General features: G+C 35.8%; 1 protein-coding gene across 4 annotated transcripts in view; it reads right to left on the bottom strand.

The window, feature by feature from the left end:
* MET (MET proto-oncogene, receptor tyrosine kinase) overlaps window positions 1–21070 on the bottom strand; it is a 113664-nt gene that overhangs the window by 21576 nt on the left and 71018 nt on the right. For all 4 annotated transcript variants that reach the window (XM_086691879.1, XM_025929591.2, XM_086691873.1 and 1 more), the window contains 10 exons: window positions 20229–20389; window positions 18318–18420; window positions 18071–18207; window positions 17217–17378; window positions 16082–16181; window positions 12299–12517; window positions 6486–6632; window positions 4517–4673; window positions 4175–4315; window positions 504–734 (listed from right to left, as the gene is read on the bottom strand). In XM_086691879.1, coding sequence (XP_086548005.1) covers window positions 504–734; window positions 4175–4315; window positions 4517–4673; window positions 6486–6632; window positions 12299–12517; window positions 16082–16181; window positions 17217–17378; window positions 18071–18207; window positions 18318–18420; window positions 20229–20389 — 1558 coding nt within the window. The remainder of the gene's footprint in view (window positions 1–503; window positions 735–4174; window positions 4316–4516; window positions 4674–6485; window positions 6633–12298; window positions 12518–16081; window positions 16182–17216; window positions 17379–18070; window positions 18208–18317; window positions 18421–20228; window positions 20390–21070) is intronic.

Consider the following 21070-nt stretch of genomic DNA (forward strand, 5'->3'; position numbering starts at 1 on the left):
TTGTATAAAGAAATTGGAGTGCACTGTAGAGATGATATATGCTGCTTCAGATCAGGGTAATGCTATAAATTCAATCTTTTGATTCTGTCCAGCAGTGTACAAACTGCTATAAGCCAAGACTTCATAGAGCTAGTCACTGTTGTCTGGGCAAAGAAAGACTGGAGGAAGATATGAGTAAAAATATTGAAACTTAATGATTTTTATAAAGAAGTAAACAACACCTTCCAAGAAACTATACTGGCCATCATGATAATGGTAAGGAAAGGGTGTGATTTATTTTTCATATGTTTACAAGATTATCAAATTGCCTCCCTGCACGGGGGCAAATCCCCTTGGATATGTTTTGTAGGGCTGTATTTCTGCAGAACAGAAATCAAGTGTACTTGTTATCACTGCTCTTTCAGTTGCTTTCACCATTGTCTAAGCTTCTAATCTGCAAAGGGAGAAGATAAAATGCTTACTGGAAAACTGTATTTAACAAAAAGCTGAGTGGAAATACTTACCTCTTCCTATGACTTCATTGAAATGCACAATCAGGCTACTTGGCCCAATCACTACGTGCTGGACTGCCTGGACCAGCTCTGGATTTAGAGCACTGAGGTCAATGTGGACAGTATTTTGCAGTAATGGACTGGATATATCAGAGTCCCCACTATTAAGCATGGGGGACAGGTCCGTCAGAGGATACTGTACTTGTCTGCATGATCCATTCTGAGATGAGTTAGGAAACTGGTCTGCAAGACAAAGCAAAATTACTAGAAAACAATAGCAAAACCTCACTTAGTGGAGACTACAACAAGGGCAGCAAATTCAATCAATAATGAATTCTGAATTTTATAATTTAAGGAATGGTAGTTTAGTTGTTGAATGAGGCTAGAAAGAGCCTTGACAAAGGAACTGATTTAATAAAAATGATAAGGTGGGAAAAGATACTGGCTTATATATACAAGAGTTATAAAACAATGTTTATAAATTTTCGTTTAAATAAGCTAGACATTAACTTTGAAACCTTGTTTACCCTCTTCATTTCCTCTTTTTATATATAGCAAAAAGCCATGCTTGAGGTTAATTTTTTTATTTGCTATATATATATATATATATATATATATATATATATATATATATATGTTTTAATGTTTATTCTTGACAGAGAGATAGAGCATGAGCGGGCAACGGGCAGAGAGAGAGAGGGAGACACAGAATCTGAAGCAGGCTCCAGGCTCTGAGTTGTCAGCACAGAGCCTGAAGCGGGGCTCGAATTCAAGAACTGCGAGATCATGACCTGAACCGAAGTTGGACACTTAACCAACACAACTATCCAGGTGCCCCATAATATGGTATATTCTTAAGATTGGGAAGCAGCAAAAGTAGTTTGCCTTTGACAGACTAGTGTTTATTAATGGGATTAATTAGTATTGCTAAACCTATATGGATTCCTGGCCAAGGGAAAATATAGTATGGTGACATTTTATATATACATATACGTATGATTAGAAATATATAATACTCAAATTTTTGGAATTGAAGTCTTTTCACATTAGTGGCAAATTCTCTCCTATGTGGTGATGGCAGCAGATTTAATGTGATTGCTGTTCACAGAAGGCTAGAAACGGGTTAGTATGCCATCCCCACTGCTTAGTTGAGGGCACTTGGAAAGGAATCAGCATTCCTTCTTTGTTGATCTTTACAACCAAAGCTCTGTAAGAGTCTCAGTCAAGGTCCCCCACTGTAAGGTGAAGCTTTTTTAATTTTTATTTATTTATTTAAAAAAAAATTTTTTTTTTCTTAAGTTTATTTATTTTTGAGACAGAGAGAAACAGAGCATGAACGGGGGAGGGTCAGAGAGAGAGGGAGACACAGAATCTGAAACAGGCTCCAGGCTGTGAGCTGTCAGCACAGAGCCCGACGCGGGGCTCGAACTCACGGACCGTGAGATCGTGACCTGAGCTGAAGTCGGACGCTTAACCGACTGAGCCACCCAGGCGCCCCAGGTGAAGCTTTTTTTAAATAAGAGCTGTGTACTAACAGCTCACTGAGAATCTTGTAGGGCTGAGAATATAATTTCTTAATGAGAAACAGGGCAGAGAAGCCACCAGTTAGTTACTTTGCCCTTTCCACTGGGAATTCAAACCTGTCAAGGAAAGGTCATCATATCTACAACTGATGTGAAGATAAACTAGGCAGGGCACTGAAATATATTAGCATATAACATGGGGAGATGGGAGACGGCTTGGGAGGGTCCCTGTTGGCACTAAAATATAATATAGCTTGTCTGCAAATGACCAGGAAAATTAGAACTTGAGAGAGGGGCATAAAAAGAAAGTTGATGGTACTCTGACTATTCCTAATCCTGTTTAAGCATTTGTAGTATTTTCCATAATGCAGTTAGGTTAATTATCAATTTGGCTAAAACAGTAAATCTCCATAGTGGTTCTACAAAAGCTTTGGGGGCCACCTATAGCTATAGTGACTGGCTGGAAATAAGACAGATGCAGCCTTAAAGAAAGGATGCAGAACATCAGGTGAGTACCTGGAATGTTGGATGGGTGAGGGAAGAAGGGAGCCTACTTGGGTGCCTGGTTTCTTTAATCCTAGAGTCAGCTTCTCCAAAACTTCCCCAAGGGGTAATGCAAACAAGCCTCTCTGAGCTCAGTTCCTTCACCTTCACTTCTCAAACCTTTGCATCTGGAGATCAGAGTTCTAAATTCTCAGGGGTGCAGAGACTGAGGGAAATCCTTGGTAAGATACAGGAAAAAAGTCCTCTGGTATAGAAAACCTCTGGTTTTTGAGCAATAGAAATTGTTCAAAAACCAATTTAAACCATCAATGTGTGATTCTGCTGTAATGCCACCGAGAATTCTAGGTCTGCATGAAAAGACTGATGAGGAGGCTGTCTCCACTAGATATATATAGAAAAGCTGTGTAGCTGCCTATTCATTAGGTGCTGGCTGTGCATTTCCTCATTCTTCTTTCTGGATGAACTTCTTTTGTCTATTTTACTTTTTCACATCTTGAAGGTTCAGGTTCAATTTTAGAAAGAGGATGAAAGACAAGCCTTTTGGTAATGATGAAAGAGGTTGAAGGAAGATTAAACACGTTTTTTTTTAATTACTTGTGAATTTTAATGATCTCAGATTAGAGCTATTAAGTATGAATATAAAATACTAATAGATATAAATTTCAAAGATATAAACTGGGTTTTATTTGTTCATGTTGTTAAGGGCATGGATTTTCAAAGGCAAATGGAGTCATGTAGGCAAAGAATATTTGTATGTATCTCTACAGAATTAATATAAGCTTCAAAAAATAAGAGGCAATGAGTGTTAAAAAAGTTAAAATGTTAAGTGTCTCAGTGCTCTTGTACTTGTTTTGATGAGCAATTTCTAGTTTTCCAGTATCCTCAATCATCTGTGACTCATTTTATTTGTCCAATGGTAAATATTCAACCAGGGAAGTGCTGTACTTGACTCACGTCCTGTAACTTCTAAAGATAATGAGGCAGATACAATACAGACATTTTGCTTTTACCAGGAGATTTAAAATAAGACAATGTGAAATTCTCCGGTTAACCTTACCATTATCAGGTCTAGTGTTTTGCAAAGCAGATGGTGCTAACCACTCCTTTTTAAATAGTATAATTGCAGGTTTTTATTGGATAAGACTCAGAATATACCCAAGTCCTGGAATGCTGGTGGGTAAAAGGCTGTGTACTAATAGCTCACTGAGAATCCTTTAAAGGAATCTTTAAAGGAATATGAGAGGTATAATTTAAATGTTTGAGGATTAAGAGGTAAAAAAAATGCATCGGTGCCCACTTACATACACAAAAGTTTGTATCTTAACTCTTCCTGGGTTGTTAAAGAAAGCTTCACAATTTCTTCTCATTGAACTCTGATAAAGAACTTACCTTTGCTCAAATGATTTTAAAATTAACCTTTTTGTGAGAAGAAAGTTTAAAGACTCAAACTCTAATGTAATATATAAGTGAGTCCATTTAAAAATAAGAGTCATATAATTCTATGTCAAATTAAACTTAATTCTCTGGCCAAAGAAGATGTAAATGCTTCTTTTTTTTTAATAAAAATATAAAGGGAAAAGCAAAAATAAACAACAATGCCACAACCCACTGAGGTATACGTATAGGTATTTCTTAGAATGATAAACTGAAATATACCTTCTGGAAAAGTAGCTCGGTAGTCTACAGATTCATTTGAAACCATTTCTGTAGTTGGGCTTACACTTCGGGCACTTACAAGCCTATCCAAATGAGGAGTGTGTACTCTTGCATCATAGCGAACTAATTCACTGCCCAGATCTTAAAACAGAGAGAGAGAAAGAGCATGTTAAAGATTTGGCTATCATGGGTCCCAGCAGACCTTGACGCAGTGACCAGAACTCATGGGTTTTGTGGATTGCACTAAGACAACACACATGAATCTACGGCAATTTTAAACTGTAATGACTGTATACTTCAGGTAACCTCTTAAAGAAAATAGGAATAACAACAAAAATGCACCTTTAATTTGCTTTCTCTTTTTCAGCCACAGGAAAACCCCAAGTAATAGTAAGAGTATTATTGATATTGAGATAACACCAACAATCAATCCTGTGAAATTCTGATCTGGTTGAACTATTACTTTTCCAAGGATGGTTGAAGAAACTGCTTGCTTCCACTAAAAATGACAAATACAGAAAAGTCAGAATTTAGTAATGATAAATACAAAATATACTACACAGGTTGACTCACAGTCTCCTTGGACCCAAAGCACCACCTGGTTATTAGTGTTCTACAAGTGGCATAATTACCTTCAGAGCAATAAGATATTCCTCAATTCTCTTTTAGATAATAACTCTGTTCAAATAATTAGGGGCTACTGATTCCTAAAGTACTTATATGATGCTTAGCTGTTTACACTTATAACTAGATATTAGGGATAAAAAAATAAATAAAAAAAGAGTTTGATCTTGAGGAACTGAATTCCAGAAAGGGAAACAAATACATAGGTAAGTGATAATATAATGTGAAATATACCCTGGAAATATGAATAAACAGTAAGAAACAGAGACAACAGGACACTGATTCTGTCCTGATGGGTTGGGTAGAGGGCAGAGAAGACTCTCCTTAAGACATAAATAATCATATGGAATAATAAAGTTGTATAAATTTTTATTTCAGTTTTGATACCCTGAAGAAACCTTTGAGGATCCTTCTGGCTCTGACATGGTATGATTTTTAGGATTTATGGTCCTTTTTAATTTCAAACTCCGATATCATGATTTAGCTTTAAATTTTCTAATTTTTTTGTACTTTCCCATTTTATAACTTTCTGACCATTTCATAACTTTTTAGAAGACTTCAGGAATGCTTTAAAAATCATTCATTCTTGGATAAACAAAATGTGATATATTTATACAATGGAATATTCAGCCTTAAAGAGTAATGATGTTCTGACACATACTACAACATGGATGAATTGTGAAAACATGCTAAATAAAAGAAACCAGCCACAAAAGACCAAATACTGTATGATTCCACTTATAAATGAAATATCTAGAATAGACAAATTCATAAAGACAGAAAATAGATTAGAGGTTACCAGGGGCTGGGGAAGAGGAGGGAGTGTGATGGTACTGTTTAATGGTTCTAGGGTTTCTGTTTGGGGTGACGGAAAAGTTTTGGAATTAGACAGTGGTGATGGTTGCACAATGTTGTGAATGTAATTAATGCCACTGAGTTGTACACTAAACAATAGTTAAAATGATACATGCATGTGGCCACAATTTTAAAAATTAATGTAATACACCCCAAACCACTAAACTGTACACTTTAAATGTGTGAGCTGCATGGTGCAACATGAAAGAAGTTAGTTTATTTCCTATTTTACTTTGTCCATGCATTTGAGATCACTGTGGAGAACAGCTAGATGTTGGCTCTTGCTTCCTGGTGCTGAGAAGTGGGGGTAGGGCACTCTTGGATGTGCTCTTATTCTTCCTGAGAGTTACAATAAATTTTGGCAAAAGTGGGGCATGATGGAGAGGGACTATGGCTAGGCAGGACTTTTTTTTTTTTAAATAAAGTTTATTTATTTTTGAGACAGAGACAGAACATGAACGGGGGAGGGTCAGAGAGAGGGAGACACAGAATCTGAAGTAGGCTCCAGGCTCTGAGCTGTCAGCACAGAGCCCGATGTGGGGCTTGAACTCACAGATCATGAGATTATGATCTGAGCCGAAGTTAGATGCTTAACTGACTGGGCCACCCAGGCGCCCCTAGACAGGACTTTTGAGATCCACCCACTGAAGGCTTGGAAGGAAACAGTGCAACAAAAACTCACTAATTCTAAAATAACAACTAAGAATCAAGGCTGAGCTGATGAGCTAAAGCCAACACACAAATGAGCTTTAATGATTTCTTTTAAGCATGCAAGTGACATAATTATACTGGCATTTTTATTTACATCATGAGAGGAATGCAGGAATCCCACCTCTATATTTAGCTCGTTGTTCAATTTCAGCAGGTCATTGGGGACCTTGCATAAAACAGCTTCAGAATCTGAGTATATAGTCTCACAGCTCTTATTTCCAACTTTTAACACTTCACCTTTAACTGCTTCAGGGTCAATATCATTTCCCTGAAAGAGAAAAAAGGAGGTGGTTAACACTTCACAGTTCGGTAGGAATGCTAACAATTGTGCAAGAACATAAATATACTGCAAACACAGGCCATGTTGTTTGCCAAGGCACATAATTTTATGATATTCCTTTTCATGGGAATTGGATAGTTGCAAGAAAGCATGACCATTTTGGGGCACTAATTAGGATTCAAAGCATTATAGTCTTTTTGTTTTGTTTTGTTTTTTAAGATTTTATTTTTAAGTAATCTCTACACCCAATGTGGGCCTCAAACTTACAACCCCGAGATCAAGAGTCACATGCCCTAGGAACTGAGCCCCTACAGCTTTCCCATCAAATTGGATTTTAGAGCAAAGGAGAGATTCTTCACACCTTTCCAACCAAATTTACCTTATTAAAGTCTAGTGGGTATCAATGGTTGGCATAAAGGAGGTAATTTAGAGATTCAGTTGTGCTAACACTGCCTCATGGAGTGACACTGAACCTTGGCTTCACTTTTAGAATCACATTGAGAGCTTTACAAAATAACTGATGCCTGGGTCCCATCTCCAGAGATTCTGATTTAATTGATCTATGTTAATATATTCCTTTTGTGTTTGAGTTGGGTGGTTTCTTTTCATCCTTTCTTCACAGCTGAATCTTACACATAAATAAATTCATTTTTACAGAATGTCCCGTGAGATGCTGTATGACCCTCATTATGATTTGAGAGCATGATTACATTATTCTGACCAATTATAGTTACATGGGGATTTAAAAAAAATATGAAACTTGACATATTTAGTTAACTGAAAGCATTTAAAAAATACCAACATTTTGTTGAAGAAACCAATTGTTAGCCTTGGAAAAGAAGTGAAAACATAGGTACAACTTCTCATATCAAGACTTAATAAGTGCAGTTATTTATTAAAAAGTGAAAAAGGAGATATATCAAAACATGGACAAACAGCAGCCAGTAATAACTACAGTGCTGCTACTTTGTTTTATGTGATCTTTAATACTTGGCAAACTGCTTTTATGTACATTGTCTTACATGGATCTCAATAGATTGGTAGGTCAGAAATCATTCTGGGAAAAGAAGATGGAAGGAAATACTTTTTTCTAACATAAATCTGGATTCTAAGATAAAATGGGATAGAGACAAACTGTATGCTTCTATTTTCTAGATATTTCTAGAGGCAGTGTGTGTATGCCATTGAACCAGGTCAGCCACACAGGGCAATTCAACATAAAAGCACATAAATCTAACAGGTCACTTTGGGGCTTCAAATGACAACTTGTTGGTTAGGTCTGAGGAGGGGTAAGGCACTCACTCACATATTGGAGGGAATTCAGGGAATGACAAAGAAAAGAGATTAAAGAGCTGAAGGGCTTGATTTATGAGGGAATGACTAAAATGTGTCTTGCTTGCTTAGATAATAATGAAGGCTGGGGGAAGGGATGAACACACTACATTTGAACTCCAAATGCTCCTTTTAGGCACAGGCTCTCCTTGGATGTTGCATAAAGGTTTCTCTAAAACAAAAACAGACCATTCAGCTAAACACTGAACCCCTTTCCATTTGTGCCTAGTAAGGAACATACAATAAATAGTGACATACAAGTAATTATTATCAGCTTTGTATGTGCAATTGTTTTAAAAGTCTATAATCCAAGAAAAGTGATACTGGCAGTCCACTACTATATGCAGATGGGCCCAAGTCAGAAAAAAAAAAGGTATAGGGTACTTTTTGTCATTTAAAATAAACATAGCTTTATGGAGTTATGGGAAAAATGCATATGTTTAGAACTTTTATTATTTGCTTTTTATTATTTAATATTAACTATTATGAAATAGAAGAACATATTTATAAATTTGGCTCAGGTCTTCAGTCATTAAAATGGTAATATATTCTTTTAAATAAAGCAGCACAGGAAAAAACTTTCTGGTTTTTAATTCCCTATACACATAGAACAATTTAGAATTATAATTATCTCATTTTATCTTGTAAAGACAGCCCCACTGAGGTAGGTGTTATTGTCATTCTAGCTTTACATATTGAGATCTAAGGTTCAAGAAGGGACTAGGTTATGAAGCAAATCAATTCCATTTGATACAAATTCTACCTATCATCTGCTGTGTGTTAGACACATGTCCAGTTACTGAGAATATAAAGATAAACAAGAAGTTTTTCTTTTCACTGTAATGTTAAAATAAATACATTTCTAAAGTGAAAAGTAATTACTCCTAATGTGTTATATTAGGATGTTCCTTATTCCTTTCCTCTTCAACTCTGGCCAGGTGTGACACAGTGTTTCCATCGAGGATTCAGGCCTCGGGATCCATGTCTGAGCTGGTTACAGAACACAACAGATGGGAGCAGCAGTATGTAAAATTTGAAAAATAGCATTGTAGCAGGAGGGATCTTACAAGATTTCACACATCCAGGTGGCCACAAGATTGAGTCTGGGAAAGACAGCTAAAGCAGTGAGGTGCAGGCTGGGCCCCGAGAGGCAATGGTCCAGGAAGCTTGGCAAGAGAAAATCAGTGAACTGGGGGAGATAGGGGTAGGAAGGGGGAGATTTCATCCCTCCTTCATCCAGAGGATAGGAGTCCCTCAGCTTAGGGACGAGGCCAAAGAACCTTGATAGAGGCTTAAAAACTGAGTTCCAGAGGATGTTAACAGACATTTGCAGAAGAAGGTTCCTGGTCATTTGGGGAAAGCTGCACGAACCAAAATTAAAATGGTTTCTTCATTAGCTAGTTGGGGCACTGTAAAACCTCTGATCTTCCTGTCCTCCTTTTCCTGTTTTAGCTGGCTTCTCCAGACTGGACTTCTGAAGCATCCCTATGGCCATATATATCAATATGCTCCAAAATAACATAAATCCTCAGGTCAGTGTCAGACAGACTTTGTTCCAGCATTACATACTGAGCTTCTCAACTTTCCATAAAATATACTTTTGCACAAAAAGTCGTATAATAAGATAATTAGGGAAAATATAGAATTTCTTCACAAATATGTAAAATATCAATTCTGTTTGAAGAGTCTAGGGTTATTTCATCTTAGGAACTGTATAGATATCTACAAACCATATAATAGAAAAGTTTCTCTATTATGAAAGGTATGTTGGTATACATTAAATGAAAGTTGATGTGAAAAGCATTGAAATCTAGTGGAAAGACGAAATTTGAAATCAAGAGACTTGAGTGTGAATCCTAGTTCTGCTCTTTGCTCCTTAGGTGGCCCACAGCAAATCACCTAATCTTCTAAACCTATGTTTACTTATCTATAAATGGGGATAATCGTCACTGGACCTCTAAACCTCACAGGTCTATGTGACTCTGAAATGAAATAATATATGTCAAAGTAATGTATTAACTAATCTTTCACTAAATTTGTGAGTTACTGTTGACATAAATGTTGTGCCCTGGTATGTATTCCAAAGGAGACAGGTCTACTTTTGATGACCACTGTCCACAACTGGTCCTGGCTAACTTGAAACCTTGGCCCTAAACTACTTCCCACGTCGATGGGATTTCTGGTTCATTCTTAGGAGTGATTGATCCTTGGTCTCTCTTACATTCTATTGATCCACACTTGGCTGACCCTCTTGGTCATGGTGTACTCATCTGGCCAGCTGCTGACTGAGGCAGTTCCCACAAGTAGGGCTGGAGACTATCACAATCTCTTTTTAGCAAGGAATTCTTGTATGTATGGCTGCTTGAGGAGCATGAACTCTCCCTGGCAATAAGGAGCAAATCTCTCTCTAAACACATAATTCTCTCCATAGCTTTCACTGATGGAATATGAATCTACTTTACACTTATGTTTTGAATGGTAATTGGACAAACACAACATGAAATAAAATGCCATCCTTTCTTTTGATAAAAACAGTCTACTGCATGTCCAGAAGGGCCTTTTCTTTCTTTTCTCATGCTTTGCTTTCCTTTGTTTCTGTCCCAAGAGAGACAGAGGTATAATGTGATTAACTTGAGAAACTGATAAAGGGTTAAACAGCTGTCACACAAATCTTCCATCTTAGATTTCCTCTTATATATAAGGAAAATGGAGTATGGAAGAAGACTGAATGATGATACCTAAATAATCCCTTCTAACCACCCCTTCTCTCCCCAGACTACCATTCTGTGACATGACAGATGTTATACACTTGTTAGAGAAAAGAATCATTCTGTATGTAAGCAAAAAAAGAAAGTGTTTTGCGTCTATTTGCAGAGATCCCTTGGGCCATGTTGGGAATAGCACTGAAAGGCTGAGGACGATGTCAAATCATGTTTTTCTAGGTCCAACAATTTTGTAGGACATTGAATAATGGGTATTTAATTTACAGAAAAATAAGTTTTCTCTTCCATATAGGACCATGCTTGGAAGGGCAGATAAAGAACCATTTATCTCTAATCCGTCCATCAGAGATACAGGAACAGAAAAATAGTCTTTATCTGGGTGTAAAAACATTTGCAAATAAACCTTTGTTTTCATCAAGAAAAACCAAATGGAGTCTTTCAAATGGCAAACACAGTAATTGTTGAAAGCAAAAGGTCACACTAGATTAGTTTTATTGAAAAAAAAAAGAAGTGATAAAAGCTCTTTCTCCTTCTCTAAAACTAATTAAAGAAGCAGATGAAAGAACTTTGCTGTGGTAAACATGCTGTTCACTGAAGCAGGCTTCCATTTAATTTCATGCTGGGCTTGCTTAATTATTGTATAAAACACAATTCAAGGTTAGTAAACTTACATGACTATGAACGTGTGCATGAATTTGGCTGTGGATAAAATCTTTTTGAAAAAGCAGAAAAATTTTGGTAGAAATACATTATTACTTGGGTGAGATGATCTATAGTAACTTACATTACATGTAAGCAAGAACTATCCTATTACTTTGTGTTTGTTCATATTTGCATTCAGGCTATCTTTCACGGAAAAAAAGTCTGAATGTCTAAAACAATATGTTGAAGGATAAATGTGACTGGCGCTATTGATAAAGTCTTGATCATTTTGCCCATTTTATTACTTACTACTTGAAGTAAAAATGATTGAAGTGATGTAAGAGGGCTGTACTCTAGTCTTTGTTTTGCTACTGTTCCATCACCTGTCAAACCACTTAAACTCTCTGGGCTTTAGTGTTCTTTGTTGCAACAGGCTGGGTTAGAAACAACGATCTGTTATTCTCCAATTAAATTACATTTGGAGGCTAATATATTCCTAAGGTAGAGGAAATCCAGCTCATTTAGAAATCAGTTTAGAGAGGACCATACCCAGATACAAAATTCCCAGTATTCTAAGGAACTACAGAACTACAATTGATGCATTTACTTTCATAGCTCTTACCTTTTATATTATAATGAGCACATTTAGGTGTCCAGGGAAATGTATAACATCAGCAAGATAATGCATTACAGGCAGCCTATTTAACAGATCGTGTCCCACATTTGCTACTTTTTAATACACACACAAGAAACAATTTTTAAATGCTTCATTAAAAAGCAGTCCACGATTACACTTACCTTTTAGTCTTAATGCCAAAAAGATTTGTTTTTCAGAGTTTAGATATTTGCTGATGTAGTATAAGATAATGACCTAGTACAAAAATTCTATTCATATAGCTATGAAGTCAATTAAGTTCAAGCTGATGATTTAAGAGAATATCTTTAAGCGTTTCTTACCTTAATTTCCAGTACATTTTCATTGCCTATTGAGATCATCACTGGCTTTTCAAAAGGCTTAAACACAGGATTATGTACATAAATGAGATCAAAGTATTTGGAATGGATCCCATCTAACATGAAAAAGGCTTTGGTTTTCAGAGGGAGTTGCAGATTCAGCTGTTGCAGTGAAGGAGTTGTACAGCAGATTATCTCTGAATTAGAGCGATGGTGACATGCCTATAGTAAGACACAATTATCCACTGTAGACAGAGTACAGCCAAACAACATCAATAGCAACTTCCACATTTCATTGTTTTAGACAATCAATTGAAAATATGTAATTTTTGAAAAAAAAATCTGCATTTAACTTCCTAATGTTAAAGAACACATTTCGGAAAGTATGATAGATGCAACATTATCCAAATAACACCGTCTTTAAAGGAATGCAGAACTTCATTTGCCTTGAATAAGCTATATGGATCTGAAGCTGGCTCTCCCTCTGTCACTTTTATTTTCCTTAAGATGACAAGACAGTCACCTGAAGGGACTGCCTCTTCATTTATGAAACAGCTATGGGACAGTGAGAGCTGGACTTTGTGTGGTGAGAAGTCCTTGATTCACATCAGACCTTTAAAATAAGCCATGAGAATCAGGGCAAAGCCCTTGCTAGGAGACTCAGTTTTCTGAAGTAAGAATTGAAATTAAAGTGTGTGATACTACATGGTATAAAGTATGTTGTCGTCAACTACCAAGCACCATACTGCTGACATTATAATTAGCTATGCAGTCGGGTCATCTGTTTGATGTGTTTTAAGCCTCAATTTCTGAGTGTCAGGTTCTATGCAAAATACTTTACAGGCAGGTCTCATTTAATTCTCACGGTTCTGAGAGGTGCTATGATTACCCACAGTTTACAAGATGAAGAAACTAAGCTTTTGAGCTAGTGTCATTAGACGAGGTCACACAACTCTGAGGGGCAAAGTGGGAACATAAGTCCTAGGTCACTGGCTCAACTTCACTGACTTAATTCCCATGCGATATGGCTTCTTGCTCTCTCTCTATATGTATTCTATATTGGTAGATTTTTTCCTACACTATTTTACAAAGTCTCTGCTATTATTATTTCATGTGCTTTCATCTCTCATTTCAAATCTTCCCCTTTGGAATTCTGATTTATGGAAGTTTGGAAAATGTGGTTTCCTCTTGATTGTGCTTAGACTAAACCAGCAACACAAAGTGGCACATTTGAGGTTAAATGGTTGTATTTTTTCCCCAAGGAAAAGACAAACAAGCAACAACATCCTTAGATTTCCTTTTCTTTGACAAGTAGAGTTGGAGATAAAACAATTACTTATGCCCACAATAGAAAAAGGACTCAGGATATACATAAAAAGCACAAGCAAAATTTAGTATTTGATATTTTCTTTTAAAAATAATGAAAAAAATTATCCTACATTTTAAAATGTATGCTGTAAGCAGATAAAGAAAACAGATACATAGATATAATAGAAATAAAATGTTAGTTTTATATCAAATTCATATTATAATGCCAAAAGCTATTTATTCCTATCGTCTTGAAAAATGGAAATGAACAGTGTTACTGCCAGTACAATAATTCTCTATTAACAACAAGAAATTTGAAAACTATATAATAAACTGCTGGCTTCTGGGATATAATGTGTATTAATATTAATTTTGTTAAGGAGGTGGTTAGTATTTTTATTTTAAAAGATTAGAGTGTGTTGAACTTAAAAATTATCATGGCTAGATCAGTATACTGAAATCAGACCTGGCCAAGAGTTTTTATTTGTTAAATAATAAATAGGTTCAATTCCTCACGCTCAGCTTCAAATTCTATAAGCACCAAAGAACACAGAAGAACACACATTTCTTTATGAAGTAGTTCTCAATAAACAACAGTCAAGTAGAATTCTTCATTCCTGTCCAATTCTAATGCAGAGTTCTATTGTGCTAATATGTTTGTGGCTAAAACAATAGAAGTTTATATTTTCAGATATGTAGAGATAAGATTTTTATCTTCTACCATTATTTGAATCTTCCTTGGGTTATGGAACTCTTATGTCTCATGCCTAGGAGATTTTTAAATAAATTAAAAAGTTGATTACAAATGAATGAATAAAGCCAGAAGGTTTTCTATATGTCATCATAATGCTGGTGAGGGAGGAGGAAATTTAGCCATTATTTTAATAACCTAGGCTCACCATAAATTAGATATTGCTAATCATTTCTCAGATTTCTAAAGAGTCCCATGCCAACACCAAAAAAGGGTATTCTTATTTGGTTAATGAAAAATTGTTCTGTTTGGCTGTGAAGAAGTGATGTTCCTTAAATTAATAGCAGTGGTATTCTAACTTTGTTTGTGGCCATGTGTGGGGATTGGTTTTAAAGCTCTCTACTTCATACGGTGACTCCCTGGAGTACAATCTCTCAGGAATATGATAAAAATCTAATAATACTCTTTAGAGGTGATGCAATGTGGCTGATTGAGAAGGTCAAGAAAAATCTCATTGGAGGTGACCCTATTGTTTGGTGATTTGGCTTGACATTTTTAGCCCCAAATTGGTTTTTGTAATTAAAGAACACTGTGGCCTTAGTCTTCAAGAAATATTGGATGGTGAATAGAAAACAAAGTGCTATAATTCAATCTATCACCTGCCCAATCAAGACCCTGCTTGAGAGAGGGCACTTAGAACTTTCATTTTTAGTTGAGTGCACAAGTCCAACTAGATTATGGTATCTGACATTAGAGAAAAATGTCAACAAAAATATGAAATCTTTGTAAATAACTCCAACCTTCCTAAAGTCTAAATGAAAACTGCCACTTTAATATGATCTATATAAATTGTTAGACCACAAAATAGGTCACTTTGAAGGAGGCATTCAGTTAAATTTTGACTGACCTTGCAAATAAAAGGAGGGAAGGTGGAGAAATACCAAGCAACAAACGGTCTAGGACATCAGTCTAATGGTCCTTCTCATTACTTGATAACATGCTAACAAAGGGACAAGAAGAACAGTAAGAACACCGTTCTTACACTGGGATGTAAGAACATACATACGTGTGCCTGCCACTTAGACAAGGATGCTGTTGCAAGATTACAGCAAAAGGGATAATAGGGGTAATGTCCTCTGCTGCATTAAAAAAAGGGGGAGATAGAGGAATTCTATGGACTGTTTATGCCCCTCCCAAATTCACATGTTGTAATCCTAATCCTCAGCATGATGGTAGTTGGAGATGGGGCCTCGGGAAGGTAATTAGTGGAGTTCTTATGAAGGAGTTAGCGCCCTTATAAGAAGAGACACAGAGAGCTTGCTTCCTCTTTCACTCTCTGCCATGTGAGGATACAATGAGAAGATGGTCTTCTGCAAATCAGAAACAGTGCCCTTACCAGACACCTTGATCTTGGATTTTCCAGCCTTTGGAACTGCGAGAAATAAATGTTTGTTGTTTAAGCCACCCAGTCTATGGGGTTTTTATTATAGCAGCCTGAACTAAGACAGGGAATGACATAGTTTCCATCTGTACTATCTTTAAAAACACTGCCTCAAGTTGGTACTCATCATTTGTGTCTAAGCATTTTGTATGTATATGTGCATTTTACAATGTTAGGCTGAGACAAGATAATTTTAGTTGTTGAATAAAATATACTATTTGACCTGTGCTGCAAGGAAGGGAACTAGCAATCAGAAGCGAAACCCAAATGTCCTCTGCACACTGAAAACCAGTGGTAAAGGAAGAGATGCACAGCTTTAAGTACAACCATCACTCAAAGGACTTACCACTGTAAAGTTCCTTCTTGTTTCATGTACACTTATTACCATCCTTAGGACACTAACTGAATTCAGGTTTTTCCCAACAGCTGTTATGGTGCTCCCACCACTGAAAAATAAAGTAGAAAAACAGCAATATTGAGGGGTACCTGGGTAGCTCAGTCAGTTAAGCATTCCAACTCTTGGTTTCAGCTCAGGTTGTGATATCATGGTTCGTGAGATCAAGCCCCGTGTTGGGATCCACACTTGAGAGTGTGGAACCTCTCAAGACTCTCTTTTTTTCTCTCTGCCCTTCCTCTGCTTACATGTAAGCACTCACACTCTTTCTCAAAATAAATAAATAAATAAATAAATAAATAAATAAATAAATAAATAAATAAATAAAATAAACACAGCAATAAGGAGAGGTTCTTTCTCTACCAAATATTTTAAGAAATAAGTTAAATTAAATCACATGTAGTGATTGCAAGATATAGTCAGAACCAAAGTCAAATAGAGGTTCAGTGGTAACTCTTCTTTGGAAACAACTTATTTAACTTGAAAATATTTTTAAAAATTCCTATTTCATCAGTTGAAGAAATGCATTTTTCTTTTTAGCCACAAAGTATGCAAAAGAAATATTTTTTCTCTCTCTTAAAAATAAATCAAAGAAAAACGAACTTTATTGTGTTAGACTGGCAGAATTAATGGAAACAAGGCAGACTGAACTGGATCCAACGAGATACTGATTCAAAGGTAATCTAGTGTAGGGAAAAGCTATATCTAAAGTAGGCAGAGCAAAAAAACACTGAAGAATGGAAGGAAAAAAAGGTAATTCTACTTTTGGACACTGAAGTTAGTACAGAATTGACATGTACATAAGTGCATAAATACTATGGTGCCGCATTGAACTATTTCACTGAAATCCATTTAAAACGTAATAGAGTAGGATAAAATGTTTCTTGGCATGAACCTAGCAATGATAAAATTAAATTGTACTCAGAACCTGAATGTAGTTTTCACTCCTGAATTGGAAAGGCAGCCTTTAAAAGAAATGCAACCGCATCAAAGCCAGAGATAAAACTGCAGTTCCTCTTGACTATTTGACAGACAAATCATCCATATGTTCATTATTTTCTTACACCCATCAGAAGCTTTTACTTACCTAATAAAAGATTTGGTTGGATGAATTGCATAGACAATGGGGTCTTCCTGGTAACTGAAACTGTTCATCTCTCGGTTGGCTAAGTCAATTTTCAATTTAATAGGAAACTCAGTTGGAATGGTTTGAGCTGGGGTATAACATTCGAGAATACTATCTGACACACTGAACAAAAAAAATTAAGAAAATTGACCTTAGCTATTAGATATACATATTTTAGAATTATATGCACAAAAGTATATCACTCAATGGCTCCTAAATGAGAATTTCCAGATGTGTCTAGAAAAAAGTTCTTTCTAATGCAGCCTATTTACATTTGACTGGATCCCAAACTCAGCCTTGTTATAGACAAGCCATCTTTGACTTCAGAACATTTGGGATTTTAAGCAATTTTTAAAGTATCTTTTTGGTACTTGATTAAACTGAGCTCTTTTACCTCTAAGAATCAGAAACATAACTTCTTTCTAAACCCAATCTCCCCCATGTTTCTCACCTCCCCAAAGTGATTTAATCTAATTGTAAATATTGATGGAAATGTTTATTTTAATTTACTGTCAATTACCAGAATCTCACAGCTCACAGCATAGCTAGGATACTAAGATGTAATGTAACAGTAGAGAAGGTAGATGGGAAGATGAAACTTAAAAGTGGAATTAATAAACATAATGGAAGGGTAAAAAAGTCAGCAAAAAGGTAGATGGATATGGGAAAAGAAATTTTGTCAGTATGGGAGTAAATAATATGCATCTTGATTTTCCTCCACAAAAAAAACCAAAACAAAACAATCTCTTCTTGATTTGTTAGGTACAGATAATAATCCTACTTAACTGATACAACAAAAAGTAAATTCACAACACCTTTTTAAAGCACACGTTTTTCCACCAATTGAAATGTGTCTAGAATTCCCACTGTTAAGGTACTTTCCAGTTAAAGTAAGCAAGGTGCCACCGGTCTTAGGACCATAACTTGGAAAAATACTTGTTATTACAGGATCCTGGATGGGAAATAAAAACAAAACAAAACAAAGTAACTTGTTGACTTTATAACTAAACAAATTTGGTACCAAATATCCTAGTTCATGAGAACTGTAGTGCTTAGACTTACCACATAGGAAAATGTACTGTATTGTGCTGTCCCTCGCCCATTTGAAATAATTATGGATATATTGAAATGCTCATTCACTGCAGGACCAACTGTGCATTTCAACCTGAAAAAAACCCAAAGTTTAATATGTTGCAAATCCAAAGGCTTTTTCTGGTTTGGCTGTTTTATATGAAGGAACATTAGCTCTAAATTATGATGAGCTGGATACTCTGAATAGCAAGTAGAGTTTTGTGGTAAGCATTAGGGCTAAAAATTGTATATTTCTAGTTCTGTACTATTACACTTCACACAGACAAAACAGCAACAGTTAAATCTCATCTGTGCAGACCTCACCAACTGAAAAATTCATAATAATCTAAGTGTAATCCTCTAAAATTGTAGGCATAATGTTTGGTATTCTTAAGATAAATATTTCAACAGCATATGAAACAATGGGATAATAATAAATAAACCAAATCTCTTCATTAAAGAATGTCAACAGGCAGATTTCTGTAATTACATGTATCATGTGTGTATTTAAATTATTTTAAAAATAATGAAATTGTGACAGACTTTCCATAGAATTATTTTTTAAATATTAAAAAAATAAAATAAAATAAAACATTTATTTATTTTGAGAGAGAAAGAGAAAGAATGCACAAGCAGGGGAGAGGCAGAGAGAGAATCCCAAGCAGTCTCTGTGCTGGCGTGATCTCACAAACCATGATCTCATGACCTGAGCCAAAATCAAGAGTTGGATGCTTACTGACTGAGCCACCTAGGTGCCCCTCCATATAATTCTTTTTGAATTAATAATGTTATAGTCTTGAAAAAGTATAAATATGATTTTTGTTAAACAACTATTCAAAGAAGAAAAATGAATTATGTTTCACTTTTACAGGTTATAATATATAATGCAAGGAGTAAGAACTTACAAGGAAGATTTCTAGAATGGATTTGTTTTTCCATTAACAAGTATGACATTACTTGACGTTTTGGTTTCAGTAAATGAGTAGACTTAGACCTCTGTGCCCTGGAAGAAATTCTACAAGGTATAAAATAATGACTTGATAGGATAGTTTCAACCATAAAACTTGAAATGTTTGATTGTTATTACTAAATGATAACTAACAACTTCTGGATTCTCTGTTCATTATGGGATTTACATTTGATAGAAGGTACATGTAGAAAATGGCAGAAGAAGGATGTATCTTGGATCAGGAGGGTTGAGTTAGAAGGCCTATTAAGCTCTTATTCTCTGGATTGCCTCTGCTAAACTGCACTCCACCTTTCTGTACTTCAGGTCCCACCTTTGTAAAACAGGTCTGGTATTGTTATCTCCTGGGATTTGGGAATGGCTAAATGAGATACCTTTCCATTACAGTACCAATAAATATCAACTGAAGATAAATTTAAATGCATCAAAAAAAGAAAGAAAGAAAGAAAGAAAGAAAGAAAGAAAGAAAGAAAGAAAGAAAGAATTCTCAAAAATATGACTGAGCTGCTTCACTACATTTCTGAGGTTTAGAAAGTGAATTTAGAAGAGAGGGTCTATATTGAGCTGTTTACTGATTTTTATAGAAAAAGCCATTGGAGACTCTATATTTGAAGACTTTAAAGATGGAGCAACCCTAGCCAGTGCTGTTCTTTCAAATCTACCCAAACAATTTCTGAAGAAATGTAACAAAAATGGTTTCAAAACTCCCAGATGCTGGATTCTTCTTTTCTTTACTAGGTAATGTCACCTTTCTTCTTTATTAATCCTGGTAAGTAAGTAGGATTAAAAACAAAACAGTTCCACTAGGGATGTTACAAGGCCAAGACCTTTTTTTAACTCAAGACATGGACTTTTGGGATAATTTTACAAGCATTCATCCTGAAACACAACCTGTTTTCCAACCACACCCCAGCAAAACATTTTAAGATCCTTACATATTTGTTGTGCTCTCACTTAAGGTCAAAGTGCAGCTCTCATTTCCAAGGAAAACTCTAGTTTTCTTTAAATCAAATTTATTATTCCTCCTGAATCCAAAGTCCCAGCCACACACAGTGAGCATCGTTCCTCCTTCCAGGGGTGCACTGGTTGGGAAAACCTACAAGGACAACCGAAAACTTAAAAAAAATTCAAGACATTATCCTTCATTTGTGTGCAAAACAAACAAAATATATATCCTCAGTCTAAAATTCTTCTATCCTGCCACTATCTAAAAAAACAAAACAAAACAAAAAAACTGAAAAAGTGTCACAAATTTCACGGAATCTGGAACAAATATGAAAATTACCTAACATGCTGATGAATAAAAGCTGTTTTCAGGAGATCCAGAGATGGGACAGAAAGCAGATTCAGCCTGGGTGGAAATGAAGGGTCTTTGTGGGTCACTCTGAAGTGAATTCATCTAGTAATCTTCCAGGTTGGAATAGACACAGTTTGGGCCCAGACTTTTACATGTTTGTAACTCTCATTATAACTCCTTTAGGGGGCCTCCAGATCAAACTCTGATCAAAAATCCTTCATGTGCCCTAGAGGCCAAGCACCAATATGTGCCTTGCTCCATGCACCAGCTGGGTGTTTGCTATAGTCTTGTGCTATGGTACTCCCCACCCAGAGAAGAAATTCACACAGTAAAAACACCTCTTGGTGTCCAGTGTTTTCATAATTGCATCCAGCAGCTATCATAAGACCAAACACAAAGATGGTATTCAATATATATCTGGCATTCACTCATCCATTATTCATTATAAATTATTTGCTATGTGCCAAGCACCAACAAATG

The sequence above is a fragment of the Puma concolor genome, chromosome A2 (assembly GCF_028749965.1).
Source record: "Puma concolor isolate L17-30 chromosome A2, mPumCon1.1.hap2, whole genome shotgun sequence".
Classification (NCBI taxonomy): Eukaryota; Metazoa; Chordata; class Mammalia; order Carnivora; family Felidae; genus Puma; species Puma concolor.